The sequence below is a fragment of the Mytilus trossulus genome, chromosome 11 (genome assembly GCF_036588685.1).
Source record: "Mytilus trossulus isolate FHL-02 chromosome 11, PNRI_Mtr1.1.1.hap1, whole genome shotgun sequence".
Taxonomy (NCBI): domain Eukaryota; kingdom Metazoa; phylum Mollusca; class Bivalvia; order Mytilida; family Mytilidae; genus Mytilus; species Mytilus trossulus.
The window spans coordinates 50,369,007-50,395,086 of NC_086383.1; the positions used below are offsets into that span (position 1 = coordinate 50,369,007).

Genomic DNA, 26,080 nt, shown 5'->3' on the forward strand with positions numbered 1-26,080 from the left:
GAATTTTTAAGAATTCACATATGGTTAATACCTCTACGCGAGTAAAATAATTTTGTCGTTCAAATTACTTTCAGTTTGATAATAGAATGATAACATAATGACATATCATAGAACAATAACACATAGGCGGGATCTTAATGTACTCATATGAGTGTAATTAACTGTATTGATAATTATGACTTCTCAACCCTATATACTACTCTTTGAAATATTATATACATACTCTGCTTAAATATTGGCTTGATAAACTTTCTGAAAGCATTGGATTAACAAGGCCTTGAATGCATGTGCCATTTTAAAACACAGTCATATATTTAGTAAGAAAGATATAACGTTTTGTATTTAGTTAGGAAAGACATAATAACGTTCTGTATTTAGTTAGGAACGACATAATAACGTCCTATATTTAGTAAGGAAAGTCATATAAATAACGTTTTTGTATTTAGTTAGGAAAGACATAATAACGTTCTGTATTTCGTTAGAAAAGACAAAATAACGTTCTGTTTTTAGTTAGGGAAGACATAATAACGTTCTGTATTTAGTTAGGAAAGACAAAATAACGTTCTGTATTTAGTTAGGAAAGTCATAATAACGGTTTTGTATCTAGTTAGGAAAGACATAATAACGTTCTATATTTCGTTAGGAAAGACAAAATAACGTTCTGTATTTAGTTAGGGAACCATAATAATGTTCTGTATTTAGTTAGGGAACCATAATAACGTTCTGTCTTTAGTTAGGAAAGATATAATGATCTTTATTGTTGAAAATATTTGCAGACATATGTAGGGTTTCAAATATTTTTGTTCAACTTTGCTGTCCCAAATTTCTTATTTTTGCACGTTTGCTTGTTTATGTTGTCATGCAGTTGCATAAGATAAACGTAACCATTCATTAACACAAAAGTTACCGCTACCACATACTTTGAAATATTTTTGTTGTATCTTCAAAAAATTGCTATCGTCGTCTGCATCTTGTTTGAATCCTTAACGAAATTTGACCTATTTTGTTTTCGTTTTCTTGGGCGGTATTATATCCAAAAAACAGCTGCAGTTAACTTTGCTGGCTTTATGTACTAGCAAGTACATATTGACATTAATTTCCAAGATATGTGCCGATTTTTTATTTCATTGTTCAAGTAAGTGATTCGCAGAATATTTTCAAACAAGAAAATCAAGCATATCGATAACAATAACGTCAGTTTCAGAGATATTTTTTTTGAATCAGAGTGATCCCTTACAAAGAAGGATTTATCCCTCTCAAGTAAAGAAACTTGTATCTGCGTTGGCCATTCTTTTTTTATCAAACAAAACAATACCAACTATTTCAATTTGTCTTTTAGCTTGGAATGTGGTATACTTGTGTAAAGTGTTTTAATACTATTGCAAGATGAAAGATTCTTAGATTGTATGTACTCTAAAAGATCTTTGGAATTTTTTAATATCACCATCTAATTCACGCCACCTCTAGAATAGGCAGTTTCACAATAAATTTATAGCCCGGCTTTGATTTCTTATTTAACAGATGTTAATAATTTTGAAAGAGATTTCATGAAGCACTTGGAAACCCCAGCAATATACCGTTGTTTGTTAGTACATGTATACTTATTTCAATTTAAATCTTTTCATAAAGTAAACGAAAATGCTGTAGCTAAATTAATTTTTAATTGTAAAGTTCTTCTTTGAATGTCCTACATGAATTACGCTTTTATAAAAAAAAAATAGAAAGTCGCCTATATCCAATTTTCGAATAAGAATCTTCCAGCTGTATCATTAAATGTAAATTGGAATGTATTATATTTGTATAAAATATTTGATAATATTGAGAGAGAGGCGTAAGATACCAATGGGAAAGTAAAACTCATAAGTCTTATAAGTTCTGACAAGCCCTAGCATAAAAACGAGCAAGTATAAATAGACGAAGACTAGTCTACCAAACACAACATAGAAAACTCAAGACTAAGCAACACACACCCCAACAAAACCTGTGTTGATCTCATGTACTCTGGAATGGTAAGTAGTAAGAACTCTCAAGTCCGATAGAGACGCTAAATTACGATGGTCACGCTAAAGTGCGATGGTGTATCATGCTGAATTTTAATGGTCCGCGAAAGTATAAACGTAATGAACGTACTATGGATTATGACGTGAACAGTCGTTTATACAAAAAAAAATGAACAGGCCGAAAAATGTGGAATATTTGATAAACAATTTTAAACCATATGGCCATGACTTAGTTAAAAGTTAAACCTGATCGTGCTTTGCCGAATGTTTTTTCCCGGATGCTGGAAGATGGACTTGTGTCCTGCAGTCGACCATTTTACTATACAGATACAAAAGTATCCTTTATCTTGTTTCTATTAAAAGCTAACGGATACATTGAAATCATGGTTTATGTTGCAGTTTAATTCGCGGTCCCCGTTAAATTATTATAGCTTTTATTAAAAATTAAAGTCGGTTAAATAATGTTACATGTTTTTATACATACATCATAAATTGTCCGCTAAAACATTATTTTGTACATTGTTGGAAAATACAACCCGTATTTGTACTCGATGCGACTTTAAGGGGAGATGTTAACATAAGGAATAGACAACATGTAAACTGCAAGCTACGCTAATTATCAAAATATTTTACTGAAGCCTATTGGTACATTATAAAGCCTATCACATATGGTAAAAATCCTTAGCATACTAGCTTTTGCAAAAAAACTATTTTCTAACATCCGTGTTCTTTAACGTTCTAAGCCCTTTAAAATCTTTTAAAATTATCCTTTTGATCCGTCGCACTTGAGCGGGATATTCCATCGTACTTTAGCAAAAAAACAACTATCGCACTTTAGAGTGATACACAATCGTACATTAGCGTAGACAATAGCACTTTAGTGTGACTATCACACTTTTGAGTACCATCGCACTTTAAAGTCCAACAAGTATATCATGCTCAACATGTGGCAACCGTCATGTTCCCATAAAATTCCTTTGTTAAGTTATATCAAGTAACTTACAAGTATCACACAATAGATGTATAAATCAAAGTTGTACAAAAATCGAACATGTAAAACTGTTGTTTGTTAATAGTTGACTAGTGTTTGGTTAATCATAGTTCGGTCGGTTCGATCGGGATATTGAGTTCATGTACGAGTGAACTCAGGTGGTGTTTAGTCATTCGAGCCATTGCAGTCAAAGTGTACAGTAGCATTTTGTCAAATAATTATTATTATTTATTGTTTTATTTCTTTTCAGATTTGTAGACCACTAATATGGGGAAACCAGTACATGTACACGATGCTTAATACAAATGTATTTGTGTATTTATATGAGCTTTCCGCAATATTATACTTTATTTATAATAAAATATGCGCTTGTCTCTGCAAGTGGTGTCTCCCATGTAAGAGTTTGTGGTTATTTGATAAATATTTTATGTTCGTTTGAGTTTACGAATTAGAATTTAATGGACGTTAATGAAAAGTCTATCTTTTTATGTTGTGTTTTGGGTAAAATAGTTTTTCTGTTTGTCTCTGTTATGTTTAGTCATGACGTCGTCAGTATTTTTTGGAATTATGAGTTTGAATGTTCCTCTTATATCTTTACACACCCTATCAACTAGTCATTCTCTTCAGAATCGGACGAGATACTAGAACGCTGCCTTCTTTGTTATGGAGACTATTTGTTATTAAAATTCACACCTTTTTTTATTATTGGCTAACACCGAACATCAAATTATAAAGGGCCCTTAAAACTTATTAGTGCAAACCATAAAGTATTGTATACTGGTTTTATTAAATTATTTAATATGTATCACGATCATATATGACAGATAAAGTAAACTGATATTGTCTTATACTTTATAACGATCATTCGTTTCGATCATTACTGTCATTGTTACCTTTAAAATTTATACCGTAGCGTGTTATTTATCAGTTATATAGTACGTCATGGTATTTAACATTGCTTTCAATTGAAACATTTGTACAAAAAGAAAAAGTTTAAATTCATTAGATTATTCTATGTTTGTTCTCTTAGCGGGGTAAAATAAAAGTCATTGTATACAGTAGTATCAATTACATGTATATGAACATTATACCTATAATTTTATCATCTAATCTTTGTTAAAAAAAAATATGTTGTTATTATGTTGCCATTTCTAGATTTTTATTCAAAATCTGAAAAGAAAAAAAACTCATATTGTAGAAAATACCCATACATTTGTGTAAATAAATCTGTCTTAACAACAACAAACTTCCGTTAAAACAACAATGGGTTCGAATTCACCGCCCAGTCGAAGTACTAGGAGGAAAGCTCAAGTTATCTTGCCTTGTCAATTATGTCAAAGAACATTACCACTGAAACGGAAATGTATAGCATGTGATATATTAATCTGCGATAACTGTGAAACAAACGTCCACGGAGGACATGAGTTGATCGATATCAGAGACATAGACTTCACCGAGTCTAAACCTAAAGAAATCAAATTGACAAAACTTAATACGTATGCTACTAACCTCCCTTTTGTTCAGAGACTTGTAACAACAAGAATAAATTCCATGTGGATAACTTGTTTTACAACAACAACACTCCAGGAAATGCAAATAACAGGAAAATTAACACAAATACGGGGATACAACGATAAATGTGTATATGATATGGCAGTATCAAAAACCGATGATCTATGACTCCCCGTATGGTGTTAACATAATTCAGTTGATATGTTATGCTCGTGTATTTTCACACTATGTGGATTTCTTATACCAGAGTGTGCTCCTTATGCAGAAAAGGGATATGAGGAAGAAAGATTAGAAAATGTCAATCTGTAAATGTTATGGCACAATCACAAACTGTTTGATCTATTCGATGTGTTTGTGTGTAAACTAACATACGTCATTTTTACCATGTCTTAGATTGTGGTTTTACCATCTACGTCGTCTGGTCTGCTAAGTACCGAACACGACCTATTCCAGAGTTTTTGTTTTGTCGAGTGTGAATTCACATTGCCATTAGATGTGTCTATATATTTTAACATCCATCATTCATGTATTAAGTTATGATGATTGTTTTGTTTGTCTGGTTATATAGTTTGTGGTTTGAGTTATATATTTTTGTATTCAATCATGTATGTAATCATGTATGTAATTTGAAAAGCGGTATACTACTGTTGTCTTTATTTGCTCATTGTATTGCTTGATTATGGTATATCACAATAAAGGTCGATGTTACAGTACGCTTGTGATGGTGAAACGGGAATCGGATTCTGGCAATTGTTTTCGTTTATTTCTGTTTTCCTATTAATATTTTTGTTTTTCGTATTATTTACTAATCAAGCCGTTATCTTTCTCATTTGAATCGTTTCACACTGGTTTTGGGTGGTCCATATAACTGGCTATGCTGTGTGAATCAAAGCTCCATGTTGAAGGCTATACGACATTTGGTCTTTGATTGATATATGTCTCATTGACAATCATATATATCTGATGTTTAATTCAGGTGTAAAAACGTGTAATTTCCTGTATGAGACTGCAGTAAGTAGAAAATACTCATGAACCTGTCTCAATCAATAAACCTGTAATTGGTGCTGTATTTCAATTTTTCTTTTATTTATTGTTTGTATAAACACCAGGACGTTGTTTTTCTCGTTTTAATTGTTTTCACTGGTCGTTTTGATGCTGTTTGGTCTTTATAGAATACTACAGAAAGGAGGATAATGAACATATATATAAAGAAGAGAGAAAATGGACCAAAAAGAATACAGTATAGGGAATAAAGGGGTGCTTAAGTATAAAACAAAATATCTGCATTGTTAAATTCATTCTCGTTGTCCGTCTGGAGTATCTAAGGTGGACCTAGGATATGAATAAATCTAATGGGCAATTACGAAAATTCTTTTGTCGTATGTTGCTTTAAATTTCCCTAAATGTCACACCGGTAGTTACAATCAATTGGTATTAATAATTGGTAATTTAGTCTTAGATGCATGCATTTTTTTAGTTGTTATTGGCTTTGAACTAGCTGTCAAGAACTGTGAGTACTACCAGATCTGTACTTTGTGTCTTTTTGTTGTTGGGTTGTACAAATACACGTCCACTCTGTGTTTTTTGTTAGATGCATTTCTATTTGTATCCATCTGATGAGTTAAGCCTTTTTCAACTGATTTTTATAGTTTGTTCTTATTTTGAACCGTTACTTCACTGTCCCAGGTTAGCGGGAGGGTTGGGATCCCGTTAACATGTTGTAACTCGCCACATTCTGTATGTAGGTGCCTTTTTGAAGTCAGGAGCCTATAATTCAGTTGTTGTCGTTGTTGATGTGTTAAATATTTGTTTTTCGTTATTTTTTTGTACATAAATTAGGCCGTTAGTTAGTCTCATTTGAATTGTCTTACAGTTGTCATTTCGGAGCCTTTTAGAGCTAACTAAGCGGTATGGGCTTTGCTCTTTGTTGAAGGCCGTACAGTGACCTATAGTTGTTAATTTCTGTGTCGTTTGGTCTCTTGTGAAGATTTGTCTGATTTGTTCCTAACAATATTACAAATGTAAATATATTATCATCATAGAGTGGAATTTATAGCCTTTAATTTAAAACAATCAATTAATCCTCTACATGGAGGCTTTTTTTTTATACAAATCCATTTGTCAGTGATTTTTACAATTGGTGACGGCAAGGCATTTGTGTATTTTATTGAGCATAGACTATCGCTCTTTACCGTATAATAAAATTATAATTATGAAAATTATGAAAATACGAATCTCTTTATTTAAAAGAGGGGCGAAAGTTACCAGAGGGACAGACAAACTCATAGATCAAAGATAAGCTGACAACGCCCTGGATTATAAAGAAAAAGACAAACAGATAAATGATAGTTCATAACATAAAAAAAATAAGACTTAGCAGCACTTACCCCACCACAAACTTTGGATGATCCCAGGTAAAGAGTAACTCATTTGGATTAAGGCATTTTTATACAGCTCTCGACATACTATATTAACTATATTACAGAAGCCTGTAATTCAGTGGTTGTCTTTTGTTTATGTGTTACATATTTGTTTTTCGTTCTTTCTTTTTATATAAATAAGGTCGTTATTTTTCTCGTTTGAATTGTTTTACATTGTCTTATCGGGGCCTTGTATAGCTAACTATACGGTATGGGGTTTGCTCATTGTTGAAGGCGGTACAGTGACCTATAGTTGTTAATGTATGTGTCATTTTGGTGTCTTGTGGACAGTTGTATCATTGGCTTTCATACCACATCCTCATTTTTTTTATGTATATGAAATATGCAGATTCGACTAAATTGTTTTTTTTTTATCTAAATCCATGTAATCAATTTATAACAAATGCCTATGATGAGAAGAGATACTTAAAGGAGCATTATTCAGTAAGATCCCTTTTTGGCCCCAAAATATAGGAGTTTTACAAAATTATTAAAATGTAAACTATAAGTTATTTTTTGGACAGCAGAATACTTCTGCTACATGTATATGGGCTGTTTTTGACAATGCAAAATGCACATATATCGGGAACTAGCACCATTAAAAGAGGGACGAAAGATACCAAAAGGACAGTCATACGTAAAATTAAAACAAACTGACAACGCCATGGCTAAAAATGAAAAAGACAAACAGAAAAACAGTAGTACACATGACACAACATAGAAAGCTAAAGAATAAACAACACGAACCCCACCAAAAACTAGGGGTGATCTCAGGTGCTCCGGAAGGGTAAGCAGATCCTGCGCCACATGTGGCACCCGTCGTGTTGCTTATGTGATTACAAATCCGGTAAATAGTCTAATTCGGTAGGTCAAATTCATGAAAGGGAAGGGGATTGTAGTTACGAAGTAAGGAACATATCCGATATCATTTGTGAAACGGTTAATCCATAACGGTCAACCAACTCGTGATGGCGTCCGTAAAATTTACGAAGGGATGATTTCAACTTCACCATTTGGAACTCTTGGTTTAATAGCTTCCTTGTGAGCAGTAACCCTCTATCAAGAAAATCATGATAGGAAATCATGCTAAGTTACTGAAGTCTTCACAATTCTAGCATTTTAGTTAAATTTTAGACGGTTTTCATGTAAAACGAAAGTGACCGCATTCGTGTTCATCCTTAATATTGAACTGAAAGTTGTATTGGATGATAATACATACATATATAAAGGTTGAGAATGAACACGGAGGCGGACACTTTCATTTTTGATAAAACAAAACATCCGAAAAATTACATTATTCGGCATATGAGATAGATTTTTCATATTTGAGCTTGAATCGGGTCGTTTTTCATGACTAAATCAGTTAAAATCTTCACTTAAACTAATTGAATCAAATAAAATAGACACTTAATAGTTATCAAAAGTACCAGGATTATAATTTTATACGCCAGACGCGCGTTTCGTCTACACAAGACTCATCAGTGACGCTCAGATCAAAATAGTTTGAAAGCCAAACAAATACAAAGTTGAAGAGCATTGAGGACCCAAAATTCCAAAAAGTTGTGCCAAATACGGCTAAGGTTATCTACTCCTGGGGTAAGAACATCCTTAGTTTTTCGAAAAATTCAAAGTTTTGTACACAGAAAATTTATAAAAATGACCATATAATTGATAGTCATGTCAACACCGAAGTGCTGACTACTGGGCTGGTGATACCCTCGGGGACGAAACGTCCACCAGCAGTGGCATCGACCCAGTGGTGTAAATAGTTATCAAAAGTACCAGGATTATAATTTTATACGCCAGACGCGCGTTTCGTCTACACAAGACTCATCAGTGACGCTCAGATCAAAATAGTTTGAAAGCCAAACAAATACAAAGTTGAAGAGCATTGAGGACCCAAAATTCCAAAAAGTTGTGCCAAATACGGCTAAGGTTATCTACTCCTGGGGTAAGAACATCCTTAGTTTTTCGAAAAATTCAAAGTTTTGTACACAGAAAATTTATAAAAATGACCATATAATTGATAGTCATGTCAACACCAAAGTGCTGACTACTGGGCTGGTGATACCCTCGGGGACGAAACGTCCACCAGCAGTGGCATCGACCCAGTGGTGTAAATAGTTATCAAAAGTACCAGGATTATAATTTTATACGCCAGACGCGCGTTTCGTCTACACAAGACTCATCAGTGACGCTCAGATCAAAATAGTTTGAAAGCCAAACAAATACAAAGTTGAAGAGCATTGAGGACCCAAAATTCCAAAAAGTTGTGCCAAATACGGCTAAGGTTATCTACTCCTGGGGTAAGAACATCCTTAGTTTTTCGAAAAATTCAAAGTTTTGTACACAGAAAATTTATAAAAATGACCATATAATTGATAGTCATGTCAACACCGAAGTGCTGACTACTGGGCTGGTGATACCCTCGGGGACGAAACGTCCACCAGCAGTGGCATCGACCCAGTGGTGTAAATAGTTATCAAAAGTACCAGGATTATAATTTTATACGCCAGACGCGCGTTTCGTCTACACAAGACTCATCAGTGACGCTCAGATCAAAATAGTTTGAAAGCCAAACAAATACAAAGTTGAAGAGCATTGAGGACCCAAAATTCCAAAAAGTTGTGCCAAATACGGCTAAGGTTATCTACTCCTGGGGTAAGAACATCCTTAGTTTTTCGAAAAATTCAAAGTTTTGTACACAGAAAATTTATAAAAATGACCATATAATTGATAGTCATGTCAACACCGAAGTGCTGACTACTGGGCTGGTGATACCCTCGGGGACGAAACGTCCACCAGCAGTGGCATCGACCCAGTGGTGTAAATAGTTATCAAAAGTACCAGGATTATAATTTTATACGCCAGACGCGCGTTTCGTCTACACAAGACTCATCAGTGACGCTCAGATCAAAATAGTTTGAAAGCCAAACAAATACAAAGTTGAAGAGCATTGAGGACCCAAAATTCCAAAAAGTTGTGCCAAATACGGCTAAGGTTATCTACTCCTGGGGTAAGAACATCCTTAGTTTTTCGAAAAATTCAAAGTTTTGTACACAGAAAATTTATAAAAATGACCATATAATTGATAGTCATGTCAACACCGAAGTGCTGACTACTGGGCTGGTGATACCCTCGGGGACGAAACGTCCACCAGCAGTGGCATCGACCCAGTGGTGTAAATAGTTATCAAAAGTACCAGGATTATAATTTTATACGCCAGACGCGCGTTTCGTCTACACAAGACTCATCAGTGACGCTCAGATCAAAATAGTTTGAAAGCCAAACAAATACAAAGTTGAAGAGCATTGAGGACCCAAAATTCCAAAAAGTTGTGCCAAATACGGCTAAGGTTATCTACTCCTGGGGTAAGAACATCCTTAGTTTTTCGAAAAATTCAAAGTTTTGTACACAGAAAATTTATAAAAATGACCATATAATTGATAGTCATGTCAACACCGAAGTGCTGACTACTGGGCTGGTGATACCCTCGGGGACGAAACGTCCACCAGCAGTGGCATCGACCCAGTGGTGTAAATAGTTATCAAAAGTACCAGGATTATAATTTTATACGCCAGACGCGCGTTTCGTCTACACAAGACTCATCAGTGACGCTCAGATCAAAATAGTTTGAAAGCCAAACAAATACAAAGTTGAAGAGCATTGAGGACCCAAAATTCCAAAAAGTTGTGCCAAATACGGCTAAGGTTATCTACTCCTGGGGTAAGAACATCCTTAGTTTTTCGAAAAATTCAAAGTTTTGTACACAGAAAATTTATAAAAATGACCATATAATTGATAGTCATGTCAACACCGAAGTGCTGACTACTGGGCTGGTGATACCCTCGGGGACGAAACGTCCACCAGCAGTGGCATCGACCCAGTGGAGTAAATAGTTATCAAAAGTACCAGGATTATAATTTTATACGCCAGACGCGCGTTTCGTCTACACAAGACTCATCAGTGACGCTCAGATCAAAATAGTTTGAAAGCCAAACAAATACAAAGTTGAAGAGCATTGAGGACCCAAAATTCCAAAAAGTTGTGCCAAATACGGCTAAGGTTATCTACTCCTGGGGTAAGAACATCCTTAGTTTTTCGAAAAATTCAAAGTTTTGTACACAGAAAATTTATAAAAATGACCATATAATTGATAGTCATGTCAACACCGAAGTGCTGACTACTGGGCTGGTGATACCCTCGGGGACGAAACGTCCACCAGCAGTGGCATCGACCCAGTGGTGTAAATAGTTATCAAAAGTACCAGGATTATAATTTTATACGCCAGACGCGCGTTTCGTCTACACAAGACTCATCAGTGACGCTCAGATCAAAATAGTTTGAAAGCCAAACAAATACAAAGTTGAAGAGCATTGAGGACCCAAAATTCCAAAAAGTTGTGCCAAATACGGCTAAGGTTATCTACTCCTGGGGTAAGAACATCCTTAGTTTTTCGAAAAATTCAAAGTTTTGTACACAGAAAATTTATAAAAATGACCATATAATTGATAGTCATGTCAACACCGAAGTGCTGACTACTGGGCTGGTGATACCCTCGGGGACGAAACGTCCACCAGCAGTGGCATCGACCCAGTGGTGTAAATAGTTATCAAAAGTACCAGGATTATAATTTTATACGCCAGACGCGCGTTTCGTCTACACAAGACTCATCAGTGACTCAAAGGTGTTTAAATAGTTATCAAAGGTACCAGGATTATAATTTAGTACGCCAGACGCGCGTTTCGTCTACATAAGACTCATTAGTGACGCTCATATCAAAATATTTATAAAGCCAAAAAAAATGCAAAGTTGAAGAGCATTAAGTTTTGGAAACAGGAAATTTTTAAAAACGACCAAATTAATGATATTCATGTCAACACCGAAGTGTTGACTACTGGGCTGGTGATACCCTCGGGGACGAAACGTCCACCAGCAGTGCCATCGTCCCAGTGGTGTAAGTAGTTATCAAAGGTACCAGGTTCATAATTTAGTACGCCAGACGCGCGTTTTGTCTACACAAGACTCATCAGTGACGCTCATATCAAAATATATATAAAGCCAAGCAAGTACAAAGTTGAAGAGCATTGAGGTTCCAAAATTCAAATAAGTTGTGCCAAATACGGCTACGGTAATCTATGCCTGGAAAAAGAAAAATCCTTAGTTTTTCGAAAAACTCAAAGATTTGGAACCAGGAAATTTATAAAAATGACCACATTCTTGATTTCCATGTCAACAACGAAGTGTTGACTACTGGGCTGGTGATACCCTCGGGGACGAAACTTCCACCATCAGTGGCATCGACCCAGTGGTGTTAATAGTTATCAAATGTACAAGAATTAAAAAGTGTTCAAAATCTTTTGTCAGATGAACCTGAAATTTGAGGCCAAAATCTGTCCTTACCGGACCTACTCCTTTATCCAAATAAAAAACTATATTTTGAAGAAATTTCAACAATTTAAGATTTTTAAATCATGGGGAAATGTTACATTTTTATCTACGCAATATATGAAGACTTATACTATTCAAAACTTTTAATTATATGAAAAAGGAGGGATAAAAGACCCCAGAGACTACCCCTTTTAATTAACTAAAGTATTGAAATAGCTTTACCACATCCAAACACCCGATCTAAAGATTAACCTTTGAACTAAGATGCATGTGAGACCGTAAAGTTTAATCATTGTTTATTGAATTTTTGCGGCATGATTTATTCATTATTTGATCAAAATTGTTTATTGGATATATAATTTGTAGACTTGAGCCTATTTTAGTAACTACGGTAGGACATCTTTGCTTACATTATCTTAGGATACCTTAAATGTACAGTCTGAGATATGTAATAAGTAATACTTAAAATTTGGACACTTTTGAAAACACGGCCGTATGGTGCGATTTTTTTTAATTGTCTAAATGAACATGATGAAATGCACTAAAACATAACTGTGTTCTCGGGTCATATAAAATTAAATAGACATAGAAAAATCCAATTGAACGATTTGGCTTAATCTATAAACATCAATTTTTATGTTTATAAACCTTATATGGGCATCAGCAGGTTGACGAGGTCAACTCGATATTTAATTAGATTATGGCGTCTTGACTAAAATACACATGAAACGAATCTACATATTATTGATCTGATGATCTGTAAATTGTGTATTTTAGACTTTTAATCGTTTGTATAAATATTTACATTATTATAAATCAAATATGAGAATTTGAGTCAAATCGGTGAACAAGATATCAGTACTAAAGTGTTCGTGTATCTAATAAAGAAGATATAATAATGTTGTAAACAATTTATATGATGAAAATCAGAGTGTGTAAATAATAAATCTTTATCTACCATGTTTAAAGTCGAAAGTTATTAAATATGTCTAATCTTTAACATGTTTAGACCCGACTACGTTGTTTCAGAAGTATGCTATATTTAATTGTGTCAATCATTTCCGTGTTGTGTTATATTTTTGTTTAGACTCGTTGAACATTGATTGCCTCGAGATGATTTTAAGATAAATCTTGAGATCAATCTAACTATCGACAAAGGAATTCGAAAAAAAGGACACACCTGGTATGATACTTTATTTTTCATCTGAGATTTGTATTTTTTTTGTAAATTCTTGTTGATATTTGTCATGTATGTGTGGTTTCATTTAAACTTAAATATCATTGAAGCGTGAAAATATATGAAAGTTATAAATATGTTTTCTATACAATTAATATATATTTATGTTCATTAAATGAAAATCATACTGTTATATTTAACATTGGAATTATTTTGTCATTTTTGTTCAAAGAATAGAACACAGGTACATTTACATAATTATTTTAAAAATGTGTAACCCAAATCCAATCAGGTACAATAACGAAAGTAGAATTATTATAAGTATGTCAATGTAAAGAATTTCGTTTACAAGCTAGTACTAAATTTACTTTGTGCTTCAAATAGAAGGAACAAATCAAAATTAAAAGCTTAATCAATATACAATATTAGGTCAATGTAAGAAAAATATCAACTTTTTGTATGAGGCAGAGAAACAGGGCGAGGTTCTACCGAGCCCTTCCCCATTTTTGTCCTGAGTACAAAAAGTTGATATTTTTCTGACATTGACCTAATTTTGTTTCATAATATGTACGTTGTTCAAAACAAAAACTGTAGAAAATAAAATCTGAAGATTGTGATCAAAAACGTTTCTTCCATGTTTACGTATTATAGGTCAAGAACAATAGAAACGAATCCCTTCAAGCAGTTTAGTTTGTTACTTTAGGAATCACATTGATTATCAGATGAGAAGCCTAGCTATGTCATATGGATTTTGTTTGAAAACAATGATCCGTGATAGATTAATTTGAAATACACATGCAAATTCAAACGGCCTTATTTCGACAAAAGTAAGCCTAATAATTTTGTGTGAAGTTCAACATGTTTTTATATTATCCTAATACATTGTTTCTTGTTATTCATATTCATCTGTAAATACACTCGTCATAGATACGATTGGAACTTTATATTTGTGTCAGACGCGCGTTTTTGTGTACAAAAGTAAAAGTTGAAAAGCATTGAGGACCAGCAATTCCTAAAAAGTCTGCCAAATACTGCTAAGAAATACCGTAGTATTAAAAAAATCTAAGTTTTTGTAAACGTTTTATTTATAATTATATAGGTTTGAGAGCTACAGCTATGTCAGCAACTGGATCAGTTCGTGGATTTCTTGAGTTTGACGATCTTTGTCAAGGCAGTCAAGGTTACTCGTACAATCTTGCGGGATTGTTTGAAACATGTGATCATGACCAATTCAGTCGACATAAGCACACAATTTCTTTTAAGGAAGCTTTCAAAAGATTGAAATTAAGAATAAAAGAATCTTTTATCGCCTTGGAAACACAGACTGAACGAAAAGTTACAGACTTTACAATTGGTAAGACATTTGTCAAACAAAGACAGGGAGTTATATTTAACCCTATGAAACCGAGCACATGGTCACTCGGAGGAGGAATTAATGGAAGATGGCAAGACTACAAGAATGATAATTATGACGGGCTTATTGTGTTGACATGCATTGAGAGGGATCTGATTCCACAACATACTAAAGAATGCAACAAAAGAGCGATTCTGATTGATAAGAAAACAATCGAAGCGAATCAGCAAAATTATGCTCTAGCTCTAGAGCAAGCTTTGATACATTTTTATGTATTTATCAAGCCAGACGAAAGATTGCGAAATCAGTCATTCGATATCGGCAATTTGTCAAAGGAACCATACAAAGGAGGAATTGTGTATGTAGCGTATAAACTTGAGCCAGAACCTTCGTATTCTGTAAGTATGAGCTTCCCAGGTTTGAGTATACTAGGTAAAACAACAACTAAAAACATCAAGATGTGCAAATAAACAATTTGGACATCAAAATTAGACAGTGAAATATAAATGAAGTGAACAAGAAAGTCCGAAAATTGTATATCAATATCCAATTTGTTATGCCTCATTTTATGCTGCATCCGTTCTTTCGATTCATTGGTTATGCAAACAATTTCACTTGATTATAAGAGACCAAAACATTAGAAAGTTGAATAAATAACTTAGATGTAATCGTGGTATTCTTGCATGTTTTCCGATAATTGTCCATGATTTTTTTCTATTTCCTTTTAAAATGTGATAATTTCTTCATGAATAAAACATGCAAAATGCAATATAAGATGTATGTCAGTGAAACAGCAAATAATCGGTACAAAAATACCAAGCTAAAAGATAGTAGTCAGTGCATCTTATTTAATTTAACTTTTATTTTTCGTTCTTTGGGTTTTTAGTAACATGTTGTATGCATATAACCGTTCAACAGTATATTGAATACATATCTATTTTGTCCGACACATGCATTAACAGTATTGTCAGTTTATATTGCTTTAAATATAAGACAAACTTTTATTTGATTTAGTTTTGTACATTACAGGGTGATGAATTCGAAGCAATTTCTAATCAAGGTAAGTTGTATTATGCGTTTGTGTGTATTATTATATATATATATATATATATATATCAAAATGGTGTTTATATGTTATTATTGGACTTTTTTCTTTTGTGCTTGGTCTTGTAATCCGTTCATACTATTTCGACTTTTTAAAATTTCTAAAAAGAAAAAAAAGAGTCTATCCTAAATTGAGGTAAATCATAAAGCCTTCCGATTAGAACTGAAGTGACACTAGAAGTCGAAATCCGGATATGGTGTAGCAATGTGTGCACCACATTTAATCGGTATACCACCTTAATAGTACAGGAGCCCTGTTAAATGTTATTTCTATATATATCTTAACTGTACTTTTGTGTACTGTTATTCCTTCCACACCTGTGGTTAACATATGTTTGTATGTACTGGTTAATGCCTCCGTTATTAGAAGAACCTCTCGAGACCTGCGAAGGTACAGTGGCTTCTATGTACACTTCCCAATCGGGATTAATGAAGATGTTCACTAACGTATAACTACGACAATATTTGTTTTAAAAGGATAAATAATTCCAACACAAGGAGTGCGAGGACACCGGGAAGTCTGTTATTAAGGTGGGTGGAGCCGAAGTTCTCAAAGAGAACCACCGGCCCACTCAGCGGAAACAGACAAACCGAAGATAATTAAAAAGATTGATCTCCAGATCAAAGAAGGAAACAACTCTGACCAACCGAGGTCCCCAAAGTATCCATTCTAGTTTAAACACCGGTTTGGGTACCAGATAAGTGTGTAAGAGGGTGAAAATCACCATTGTGATGTACAGAATTGAACCCGAGACCTTCAGCACTCTAGTCATCTGTCTTAACCACTATGTTAACATGTCAGAATGCATTATTACATTATGTTTTTTTATGTATTGCTCTGTCTTGAGTGTTCTTGCATGTATTTGTACTATATTCCCGTTATGTAATGTTGTCATTTTAGTGGTATATGCAACATTGCTGTAAGGTGCGAGGTTTCGCTAGCCACAAAATCAGGTAAAACACCATTTTTTCATAATTTGTCCTGAACCAAGTCAGGAATATGGCAGAATTGTTATCAAATAATTCGTTTCATTGTCGCTTATTTTTGTTGCACATCAGGTCTTCTATGATTTGGTTGGTTGTTTTTGTTTTGTTTTTTCTTATACTTGAAATGTTTCCCTAAGTTTTAGTATGTAACCCGGATTTGTTTTGCCCCAATCTATTTATGACTTTTGAAACAGCGGTATACTTCTGCTATCAGACATTAATGCTCTTCAACTTTGTATTTATTTGGCTTTTTTAACTATTTTGATATGAGCGTCACTGATGAGTCTTATGTAGACGAAACGCGCGTCTGGCGTATAAAATTATAATCCTGGTACTTTTGATAACTATTTACACCACTGGGTCGATGCCACTGCTGGTGGACGTTTCGTCCCCGAGGGTATCACCAGCCCAGTAGTCAGCACTTCGGTGTTGACATGAATATCAATTATATGGTCATTTTTATAAATTTTCTGTTTAAAAAACTTTGAATTTTTCGAAAAACTAAGGATTTTCTTACCCCAGGAGTAGATTACCTTAGCCGTATTTTGCACAACTTTTTGGAATTTTGGGTCCTCAATGCTCTTCAACTTTGTATTTTTTTGGCTTTTTTAACTATTTTGATATGAGCGTTACTGATGAGTCTTATGTAGACGAAACGCGCGTCTAGCGTATAAAATTATAATCCTGGTACTTTTGATAACTATTAACATATAATACTCTATTTTCACTGACACTTGAATTCACAAAAATGCATAATAAATATTATGTGCTAATTTATTATGAAGCTTAAATAATTGCCTTTCTTCAGTGATATTAAAAAACGCATAAAATTTCCCTTTTCTTACTTGCACCTCTTACTTGCACCCTGCTCGTTTCAAATCCTGGCAAGATCACTGTGTCTTTATTTAAGAGTGCAAAAGCTCTTGTTTAAAGTTATTTTTATTAATATTTTTTGATTGGATAAGTTCCTGTAATAAAGCAATAACAATCAAAACAGAGGAGTAAACAAAGATTAGAAAACCCAAAAGACATTTACATCAAGAGTTATAAATATTGAATAAGAAACAACATGAACTTCACTAAAAACCGGAAGTGAAATCAGGTGCTCCGGAAGGGTAAGCATTTCCTGCACCGTGTTATTTCTCTATTCAGTCCGGTATTTGATGGATAAAGAAAGGAAAGATGGATGTACCGCTGACACTTTTTGTTTTCATTTGACAAATTCTTCATAGCACTTATAAAAGATCCCAAAAATTATTTTTTTTTTGGTTTTTTGGTTTTTAATTCTGTCTTTTGTCAATTTTGATGCATGTTTTAATTCGAAATGTACCTTTATTCTATGTAATCCATGTCTTTAAAATGATGCTTAAAAGCCTTGCCATAAAAAACCAATTCCCTTTTTAATTAGATTATTTTTAAATTCCAGAGTTTGAAAATGAAGCAGCTATTGATCGTCTAAAGCTTCTCTTGGAGGAAAACGGATTATACTCCTGCTGTGATACTACAAATGATGGAAACTCTTTCTTCCTTGCATGCAGCGATCAGCTAAGCCGTCTTAAGTTGCCTAAGATGGATCATTTACTGCTCCGACAACTTATTATTCCGCAAATGAGAGATATGTCTGATGTAAGTTTACAAACATTTCTTTAAAAGAGGGACTAAAGATACCAGAGGGACAGTTAAACTCATAAATCGAAAATAAAATGACAACGCCATGGCTAAAACTGAAAAGAAAAACAGTAAAACAATAGTATACATGACACAACATAGAAAACTAAAGAATAAGCAACACGAACCCTACCAAAAACTAGGAGTGATTTCCGGTGCTCCGGAAGAGTAAACAGATTCTGCTTCACATAAGGCACCTTACATGTTGCTCATGTTATAACAAATTCGGTAACTAGCCTAATTCGGACGGTCACATTCATGTTTTAAATTTGTCTTTTTGTAATTGATTTACATAGATATATCAAATATTTCACAGATAGAGAGTAGGTTGATTGAAGGTTCGGTCGGTCTTTTATGCAAACTTTTCTAACGCTCTTATTATAAAATAAAAACCCTTTGCATTTATTAGAGAAGTTTTTATTAAAAATGCTTCAAAGTTTCAAAGGTTAATATATACAGAGTTCAGTTGCACTTTTCTAGAGATAAATGAACATGTATAAATTTTTTTAGACCATGTACTACATTAGTCAGCGGGGTTTATGATGTAAGTAAACACTCCGTTCAGATTAATAAAGGACCATGTAAACCCTATTACATATGTTACTTTTAAGTATATTGGAAAATTAGGAGTAAAAATAATAGTATAATTCAACGGTAATTCTAAGGATACAAAAAATTAGTACCGACGATTATAACATTATTTGATTAATGGGATACTTTCTCCGGGTACCATAAAAAACACCAATGTGTGTTCGGTTGGGGTACACAGGTAGTTCACCAACTAAACAAACTTATTTATATATGACCCGGAAAAGTATCCCAAGTGATGATAAAGCCCGCTTGGCCCTTTGGGCTAGGTTAGCTCAAAACTCAAGGAAAAACAAAATCTCTTCGAACACAAATCTGGTTTCTCTTTAAACCGTGTACCGTATAGCGGGTTATTTTTGCGGGGTGTTAATTTTCGCTTATTTTTCGCGGATAGATCAAAATCGCCAAAATAAATTCCGTTAATTTAAAAGAGCTAATGCAAAGGTATTTATCGATAAAAGTTTTAAATCCACCAAAATAAAAACCGCCAAAATATTTCGTACACCTTATTAAATGAAAAATCGCGAAATTTTACATCCGCGGAAACAAACCGCTATACGGTATTTTCATTTAAAACACCAAATCTAGCGGTGAATTTCGGTTAAATTTTGTATTTATGACAACTTGCGTAAGTAGTGTTAGAATGTTGAGGTGTAACAGCAAGTTATCTAATGTCTATTAATCCATGTCAACACAACATTATACTAGTAACAGACTAATTATGAATTGATACAGATACATGTAATATACAAAGAATATTATTTTGAATAATTAAAGGAAAAGAAAAAATCGGTCAATTTATGCAACGAAAGTTGGGAAACATACTTAACACAGATTGAAAAGGAAGGAGCTGTTGTCGGAGATATTGTTGTGGAAGCAATGGCAAAGTTTTTGAGCAGAAAAATTGTTATCTACTCTCGTTCGTATCCCAATGAAATACGAGAAGAGATTGTAAACGAAGAAGCTGGGGTAAATGGACCTCCACTCTTACTCGGAAAAGAAAAACTATACTACCAGAGTTTGAAAAGGGGTGATGGTAACGTCGATGTTAAAGGAGAATCACACATTCTTAGTAAGTTAAGTAACTATGTTCAATTATTATGAAAGAGGGACGAAAGATACCAAAGGGACAGTCAAACTCATAAATCTAAAACAAACTGACAACGCCATGGCTAAAAATGAAAAAGACAAACAGAAAAAAATAGTACCCATGACACAACATAGAAAACTAAAGAATAAACAACACGAACCTATGACTTCCGAGTTAATTTCAGAAAAAGGGTATTGAGAATCTAAAAAAATAAATATTTATAGACGATCTATGCAAATAATTCTCATAACAAGATATAATCAACGGACGGCATATTAATTCACAAATGTGCAATGCTCATCAATATTGTTTAATTACAAATTGAATATTTTGATTTAGTTGTGTCTAGGTTTGTCTCATTATTTATTTATTCACACATTATGCACCATTTTATAGTTGATGTGGTTTGTAACCCGGACTCATTTTCTTTCAATTAGTTGATTACTTTTGATCATCGGTATACTTCTGTGCTTTTATTTACATCACGGGCTTTGATAAATAGTATTTTTTCACTATGTAAATGTTGTGAGGAATTGGACGATCACTGTTCACTTTCTTCATATTTTTGTGTCATTATCAAACAGATAAAAGGAAGTGTTGCAATTAAACATTCTCAGCAGAACTCATATAGAATCTTCTCAAAACAAAAAGAACAAGAAATGGCTTGCAAAGTTTGAATATAAAAAAGAAGATGTGGTATGATTGCCAATGAGACTACTATCCACAAAAGACCAAAATGACACAGACATTAACAACTATAGGTCAACATACGGCATTTAACAACGTGAAAAGACCATAATGCATAGTCAGCTATTAAAGGTCCCGATAAGACAATGTAAAACAATTCAAATGAGAAAAACTAACGGCCTTATTTATGTAAAAATAAAATGAACGAAAAACAAATATGTGACACATAAACAAACGACAACCACTGTATTTACAGGCTCCTGACTTGGGACAGGCACATACATAAATAATGAGGCGGGGTTAAACATGTTAGCGCGGGATCCCAACCCTCCCCTAACATGGGACAGTCGTATAACAGTTCAACATAAGAACGAACTATAAAAATCAGTTGAAAAAAGCTTAACTCATCAGATGGACAAAAATACAAGTGGATGTGGCCGGGTACTTATGCATCCCGACACAAAAAAAACACAATGAACAGATCTTAGAGTACTCGCAGTTATCTGACAGCTAGTTCAAAGCTACTAACAACTACTAAATAAATCATTCATCGAAGACTAAACTATCAATCAATACACATCCAACATCCTATGGATTTAGTTAAAGACGTCATAAAATTAATTTTCAGATTAATTAATTGTCCTGTCATTTAATATGTTTAATTCCACAACTTAAGAGTGACTGTGTGAATATATCCCAGTGATCGAGTACCTTAATAAGAAGGTATATTTCATATCTTGATATGGAAAACCTCAAACATGAATTCTATGACAAATGATGATTCCAACTTTCCAATTGTCAATTTCTCAGCAGTAATTACCAATATATCCTTGCCTCAATCGTATGAAATTTTAATATCTCATTTTATACGTTACGCTCGTGCATGTCCATATTAACAGTCTTCTTTAGCAGCAGAATGCTTTTTATACAAAGATATTCAAACACAGTTCTGTTAAAGAACGTATGAAATCGACACGCAAGGGTGTCCATAACGGATTGGTCGACATAAACGATTTATATGTCTCATTTCCAAAGCGAGATGCTTTCACATTCTAGAATATAAAGTACTTTTATAATCATCAAAATGCATATTCACTGATTGAATCTTATTTGACATTTTTCGGACCTATACAGTATTTGGACTAAGTGTGGTTTTGAATTTGAATGGCCTTCCGACTATTTTGTTTTAGTATACTAATGAGTCTTGTGTAGACGAAACATTATTGGTGTATGTTGTTACAACCGGTTTGTTTTCTGTGAAGAACATTTTTGTTGATGTCCTTCTGTCTTTAAATTTTTTAACTCTAAGTGAAAGGTTGTAGTTGATTTCCTATATCACATGATTTCTTGTTGATCTTATATATTTGTCATTACTTTCGTACGTGTTATATAAGTGATTAAATGAATGTGATTATTCACGCTGAAATAATTAATTAGAAAATTTCTTCTTTTTATGACTACTTTGCAAATATTGATAAGGAATACCATATAGTCGGCTTAAGGTGGTAGACCTATGTTAAGGGAAATCACTCTTAAAATCATCAGTACGTTTGTGTCAACCATTTTCATAAAAAAGTTCTAAGCATCAAGGATACATAGATTATTTTCAATCTGTTTCAGGTAAATGCTTAAAATACATTAATAAAACTTGACTATTACAAACGCATCATTGAATTAAAGAGTTATCTCCCTGAACCAAGGTCTACCCGCTTAACTGTATATTTAATATAAATGAATGGCTGTTCATTATGACCTTTTTGCCTAATCTTTAAAGACGATCACTATGGACATGCTAACTCAGTCTTTTACATACCTTCCTCTGCACATAAGCTTTCAAATAAAAATTGGGAGTTCAGCTAGATTCGTTACACAAAACCTCCAACTTGTCATGTAGTCGCCATTGCAATGCCTTTTAACATCATGAGCTCAGAAAGAGTTATTCTATAAAAAAAATCGTTTACATTCAACGGAATGCACTATTTTACAGCTGTTATCAGTTATTTCTTTAAAAGGCCCCTTGCAATTTTGACACGTTACTGTAGAGTTTTCTTTTGGTATGATGCATAACGTATGTATCTTTTTTTGACAGAAAGACCTGCACCTACAGAATCAGCGGCGACTAATCAACCATCAACTGAAAAGAAACCAAAGAAAGAGAAAAAGAAAAAGTATAGTTTTTTTCAAATCTTGATATACCATTTATGTGTTTTTATATTTAGTTTCATAGATGATATTCTTCACTTCTTTTCTTTCAACATATTTTAGAAACGATGACGTACGCTGTGTTCCTTTTACCCCGCATGATTACCTTTCTATTCAGTCTCTCCGAATCGAACAAAGGCTTAATATACGTTATTTCAAAAGAATAGTGCTGTTTTGTCAATGAAACTGATTTAGTGACGATAAAAAAAAACCTACAAAATAAACCCCTTGTAAGTCGAAAACAAACAATGTTATATTCGTGTTGCTCAGTCTTTAGTTTTCTATTTTGGGTCTTCTGTACTATTATTTGTCTGTTTGTCTTTTTATTTTTAGCCATGGCTTTGACTGTTTATTTTCTATATATGAGTTTGACTCCCCCTCTGGTATCTTTCGTCCCTCTTTCATGGCGAAAATTTAAAGCAACCAAAAGACAGAAAACAAAAAAAAATGTTTTAAGGTTTTTTTTTCAAAAGGATAAAAAGATAAGATAAGATTTGTTATGGTTTACAGTAATACACATTTGAATTGATGGGAACCAGTTTAATAAATGTTTTGTAGGCGAAAAGTCATGATGGAGTTGGGAAATGAATGGTAACACACACACACATAATTTCAGTCTATACATCCATCAGATACATTTATTGTTGATGGTTGTAATGTTGATTACATATATTTCATTTGGTCTCTAATTGAGAGTTGTCACATTTACAATCATACCACATCTTCAAAGTTTTTGATGGTAACACAAACGTAGTTGTATTTCGTTCATTGATCTCAATAAAAGGAATCGATTTGTTTTATTTATACGGAAATGATGCAGTATTGAGTTAAGCAAAAGAACTTAGAACTAGCAAAATTTATAATTTCATGAAACATTAATAAGACAATTACCTTTAAATTAATACAACGAATATTTTAACTGTTGGCAGTCTTAAGTTTGTAACATTTGTAAGTCAAATGGTTATATATTAAAGTAATGTTTTGATATTAAAGTAATGTTTTGATATTAAAGTAATGTTTTAAATAAACGGTATAAGAATTAAAGTCTTAAGAAAATAAACTCATGATAGATACCAGGACTAAATTTAGTATACGCCAGACGCGCGTTTTGTCTACAAAAGACTCATCAGTGACGCTCGAATCCAAAAAAAAAGGCCAAATAAAGTACGAAGTTGAAGAGCATTGAGGACCAAAATTCCTAAACGTTTTACCAAATACAGCTAAGGTAATATATGCCTGAGGTAGAAAAGCCTTAGTATTTCAAAAAATTCAAAAATTTGTAAAGAGTAAATTTGTAAATATAACAATATCAATGACAATTCATGTCAGCACAAAAAGTGACGAGTGAGTGGTGAAAAATAATGTTTATCCAATTCTTGAACCAATGCAAGAAACATATTTTCGTAAATATATGATATAATCGTCAATGTTTTTCTCTCTGTTTGTAATGATTTAACAAATATGGCTGTTCATTAACTGCCGTGTTTTGAAGCCGAGTTTTACCTATTATCACCTAATAGTAAACAAATCACAAAAAGCATGGATATTGAGCACGTGTTTAACATGTATTATCAGATATTTGTTTATTTCAATGACAGATCCATGCGTATTGCGATTACCGGATTTTTACGAGGAGGGTTACGCTCGGGTCACTATGTACCGGTATACGGAAAACATTTCCGCGAATTCTTCCTATAAGCAAGCAATTGAAAATCAGTAAACTTCTTCTAAATGGCGACAAATCAAAGAATTTTCCTCAGAAAAAAGTATATGTACATAAGTTGTATAATGAAAACTATCCATTTACATATGCATATTTTTTTTAATTTGAGGTTTCTTATGACTATAAGCTGGTACACTTACCTCTCACTTGTACCCTAATATATTTCAGAAAGCTCGAAGATGAACATAAGATATCGAAATCAATTACAACACCATCTGGTGACGATAGAACAAGAACTGAACCTAAAGTTCATTTTATCCCACAACAGCGAATGGACGATGGGGCTCAGATAACTGGCGGCGGAGACCCTTCAAATATTTCTTCATCACAAAGTCTGTCTGAACCGAAAATACCCGTGTCTGCAGATCGCATCGCTTCTTCATCACAAAATCCATCTAAACGTAAAGTGTATATGTCTGCAGATGAAAAGAAGTTAATACTGAACTCTTATATAAAGCAAGAAATAAAAAGCGACTGGGACAAACTTACAGAAACTGTGTTTTTACATCGTCATAAATGTTTACCACTAAAAACAGTTGGGCATTACGAGAAAACCCTTACCACTGCCAGCTTAAAGCAGAGAATCAAATCTTTTCTCCAGTCTGTGATGAGAGGAAAGAAGGAAAACGAGAAGGATCCCGAGGTGGTTCGGCTTATCAAAGATTGTATGAGCCCACACAGAACAAGTCAATAGAGAAAGTAATAATAATACCTTTTAGTTTTACACAGTATACTAGATATATGTAGTTTTTAATCATATTATAGATTGTATTCAAAATTCAAAAGTTTGTATTAAATATAAAAAAAAAACTCAATAGACTATTGTTGTTCTTTCTTTAGTTTTTACAGATGTTTGTACATTTTATACATTAGTTGCAACAAAGTACCACGCTTCATTAGTTAAAAGACGCCATTCTTTTTACATGTGAAATTTTAAAAAAAAGGAAATTGAATCCTCTGGCGTCATTCAACAGATGGTACTATGAAAATAGTACCAGGATTATATATAATACGCCAGACTAGCGTTTCGTCTACATAAGACTCATCAGTGACGCTCATATCAGAAAACAATGGATATGACGTTGCATGAAAACGAATGCGTAAAACATATATAGTTACTTGAATTTTATGCTTTATTAGTAGACGAATTCGAAGTGGAGTTTAGGTTCGCACTCGGTCCGTCTAT

The 26,080-nt window shown here is 33.5% G+C and overlaps 1 protein-coding gene across 2 annotated transcripts; it reads left to right on the forward strand.

Annotated features, from left to right (window-relative positions):
* The first annotated feature begins 12,664 nt into the window (after nucleotides 1-12,664).
* On the forward strand, nucleotides 12,665-25,709 carry LOC134691286 (uncharacterized). 2 transcript variants are annotated; one of them, XM_063551725.1, is made up of 7 exons: nucleotides 12,665-12,705; nucleotides 14,591-15,243; nucleotides 15,875-15,905; nucleotides 18,363-18,562; nucleotides 19,970-20,264; nucleotides 23,059-23,137; nucleotides 25,063-25,709. In XM_063551725.1, the coding sequence occupies exons 2-7, from the start codon at nucleotides 14,608-14,610 to the stop codon at nucleotides 25,586-25,588; spliced, it is 1,767 nt and encodes a 588-aa protein (XP_063407795.1). In that variant the 5' UTR covers nucleotides 12,665-12,705; nucleotides 14,591-14,607; the 3' UTR covers nucleotides 25,589-25,709. The 2 variants fall into 2 exon arrangements, with proteins under 2 accessions (XP_063407795.1, XP_063407794.1); XM_063551724.1 differs by lacking the exon at nucleotides 12,665-12,705 and adding an exon at nucleotides 13,341-13,497.
* Nucleotides 25,710-26,080: the final 371 nt, after the last annotated feature.

What these genes read in the sequence shown, in the direction of transcription:
- LOC134691286 (XM_063551725.1), top strand. Translation starts at nt 14,608, where the DNA reads ATGTCAGCAACTGGATCAGTTCGTGGATTTCTTGAGTTTGACGATCTT. An exon ending in AGCCAGAACCTTCGTATTCT is followed by an intron (nt 15,244 to 15,874) that starts GTAAGTATGAGC and finishes TGTACATTACAG; the next exon opens with GGTGATGAATTCGAAGCAAT. An exon ending in AAGAAAGAGAAAAAGAAAAA is followed by an intron (nt 23,138 to 25,062) that starts GTATAGTTTTTT and finishes AATATATTTCAG; the next exon opens with AAAGCTCGAAGATGAACATA.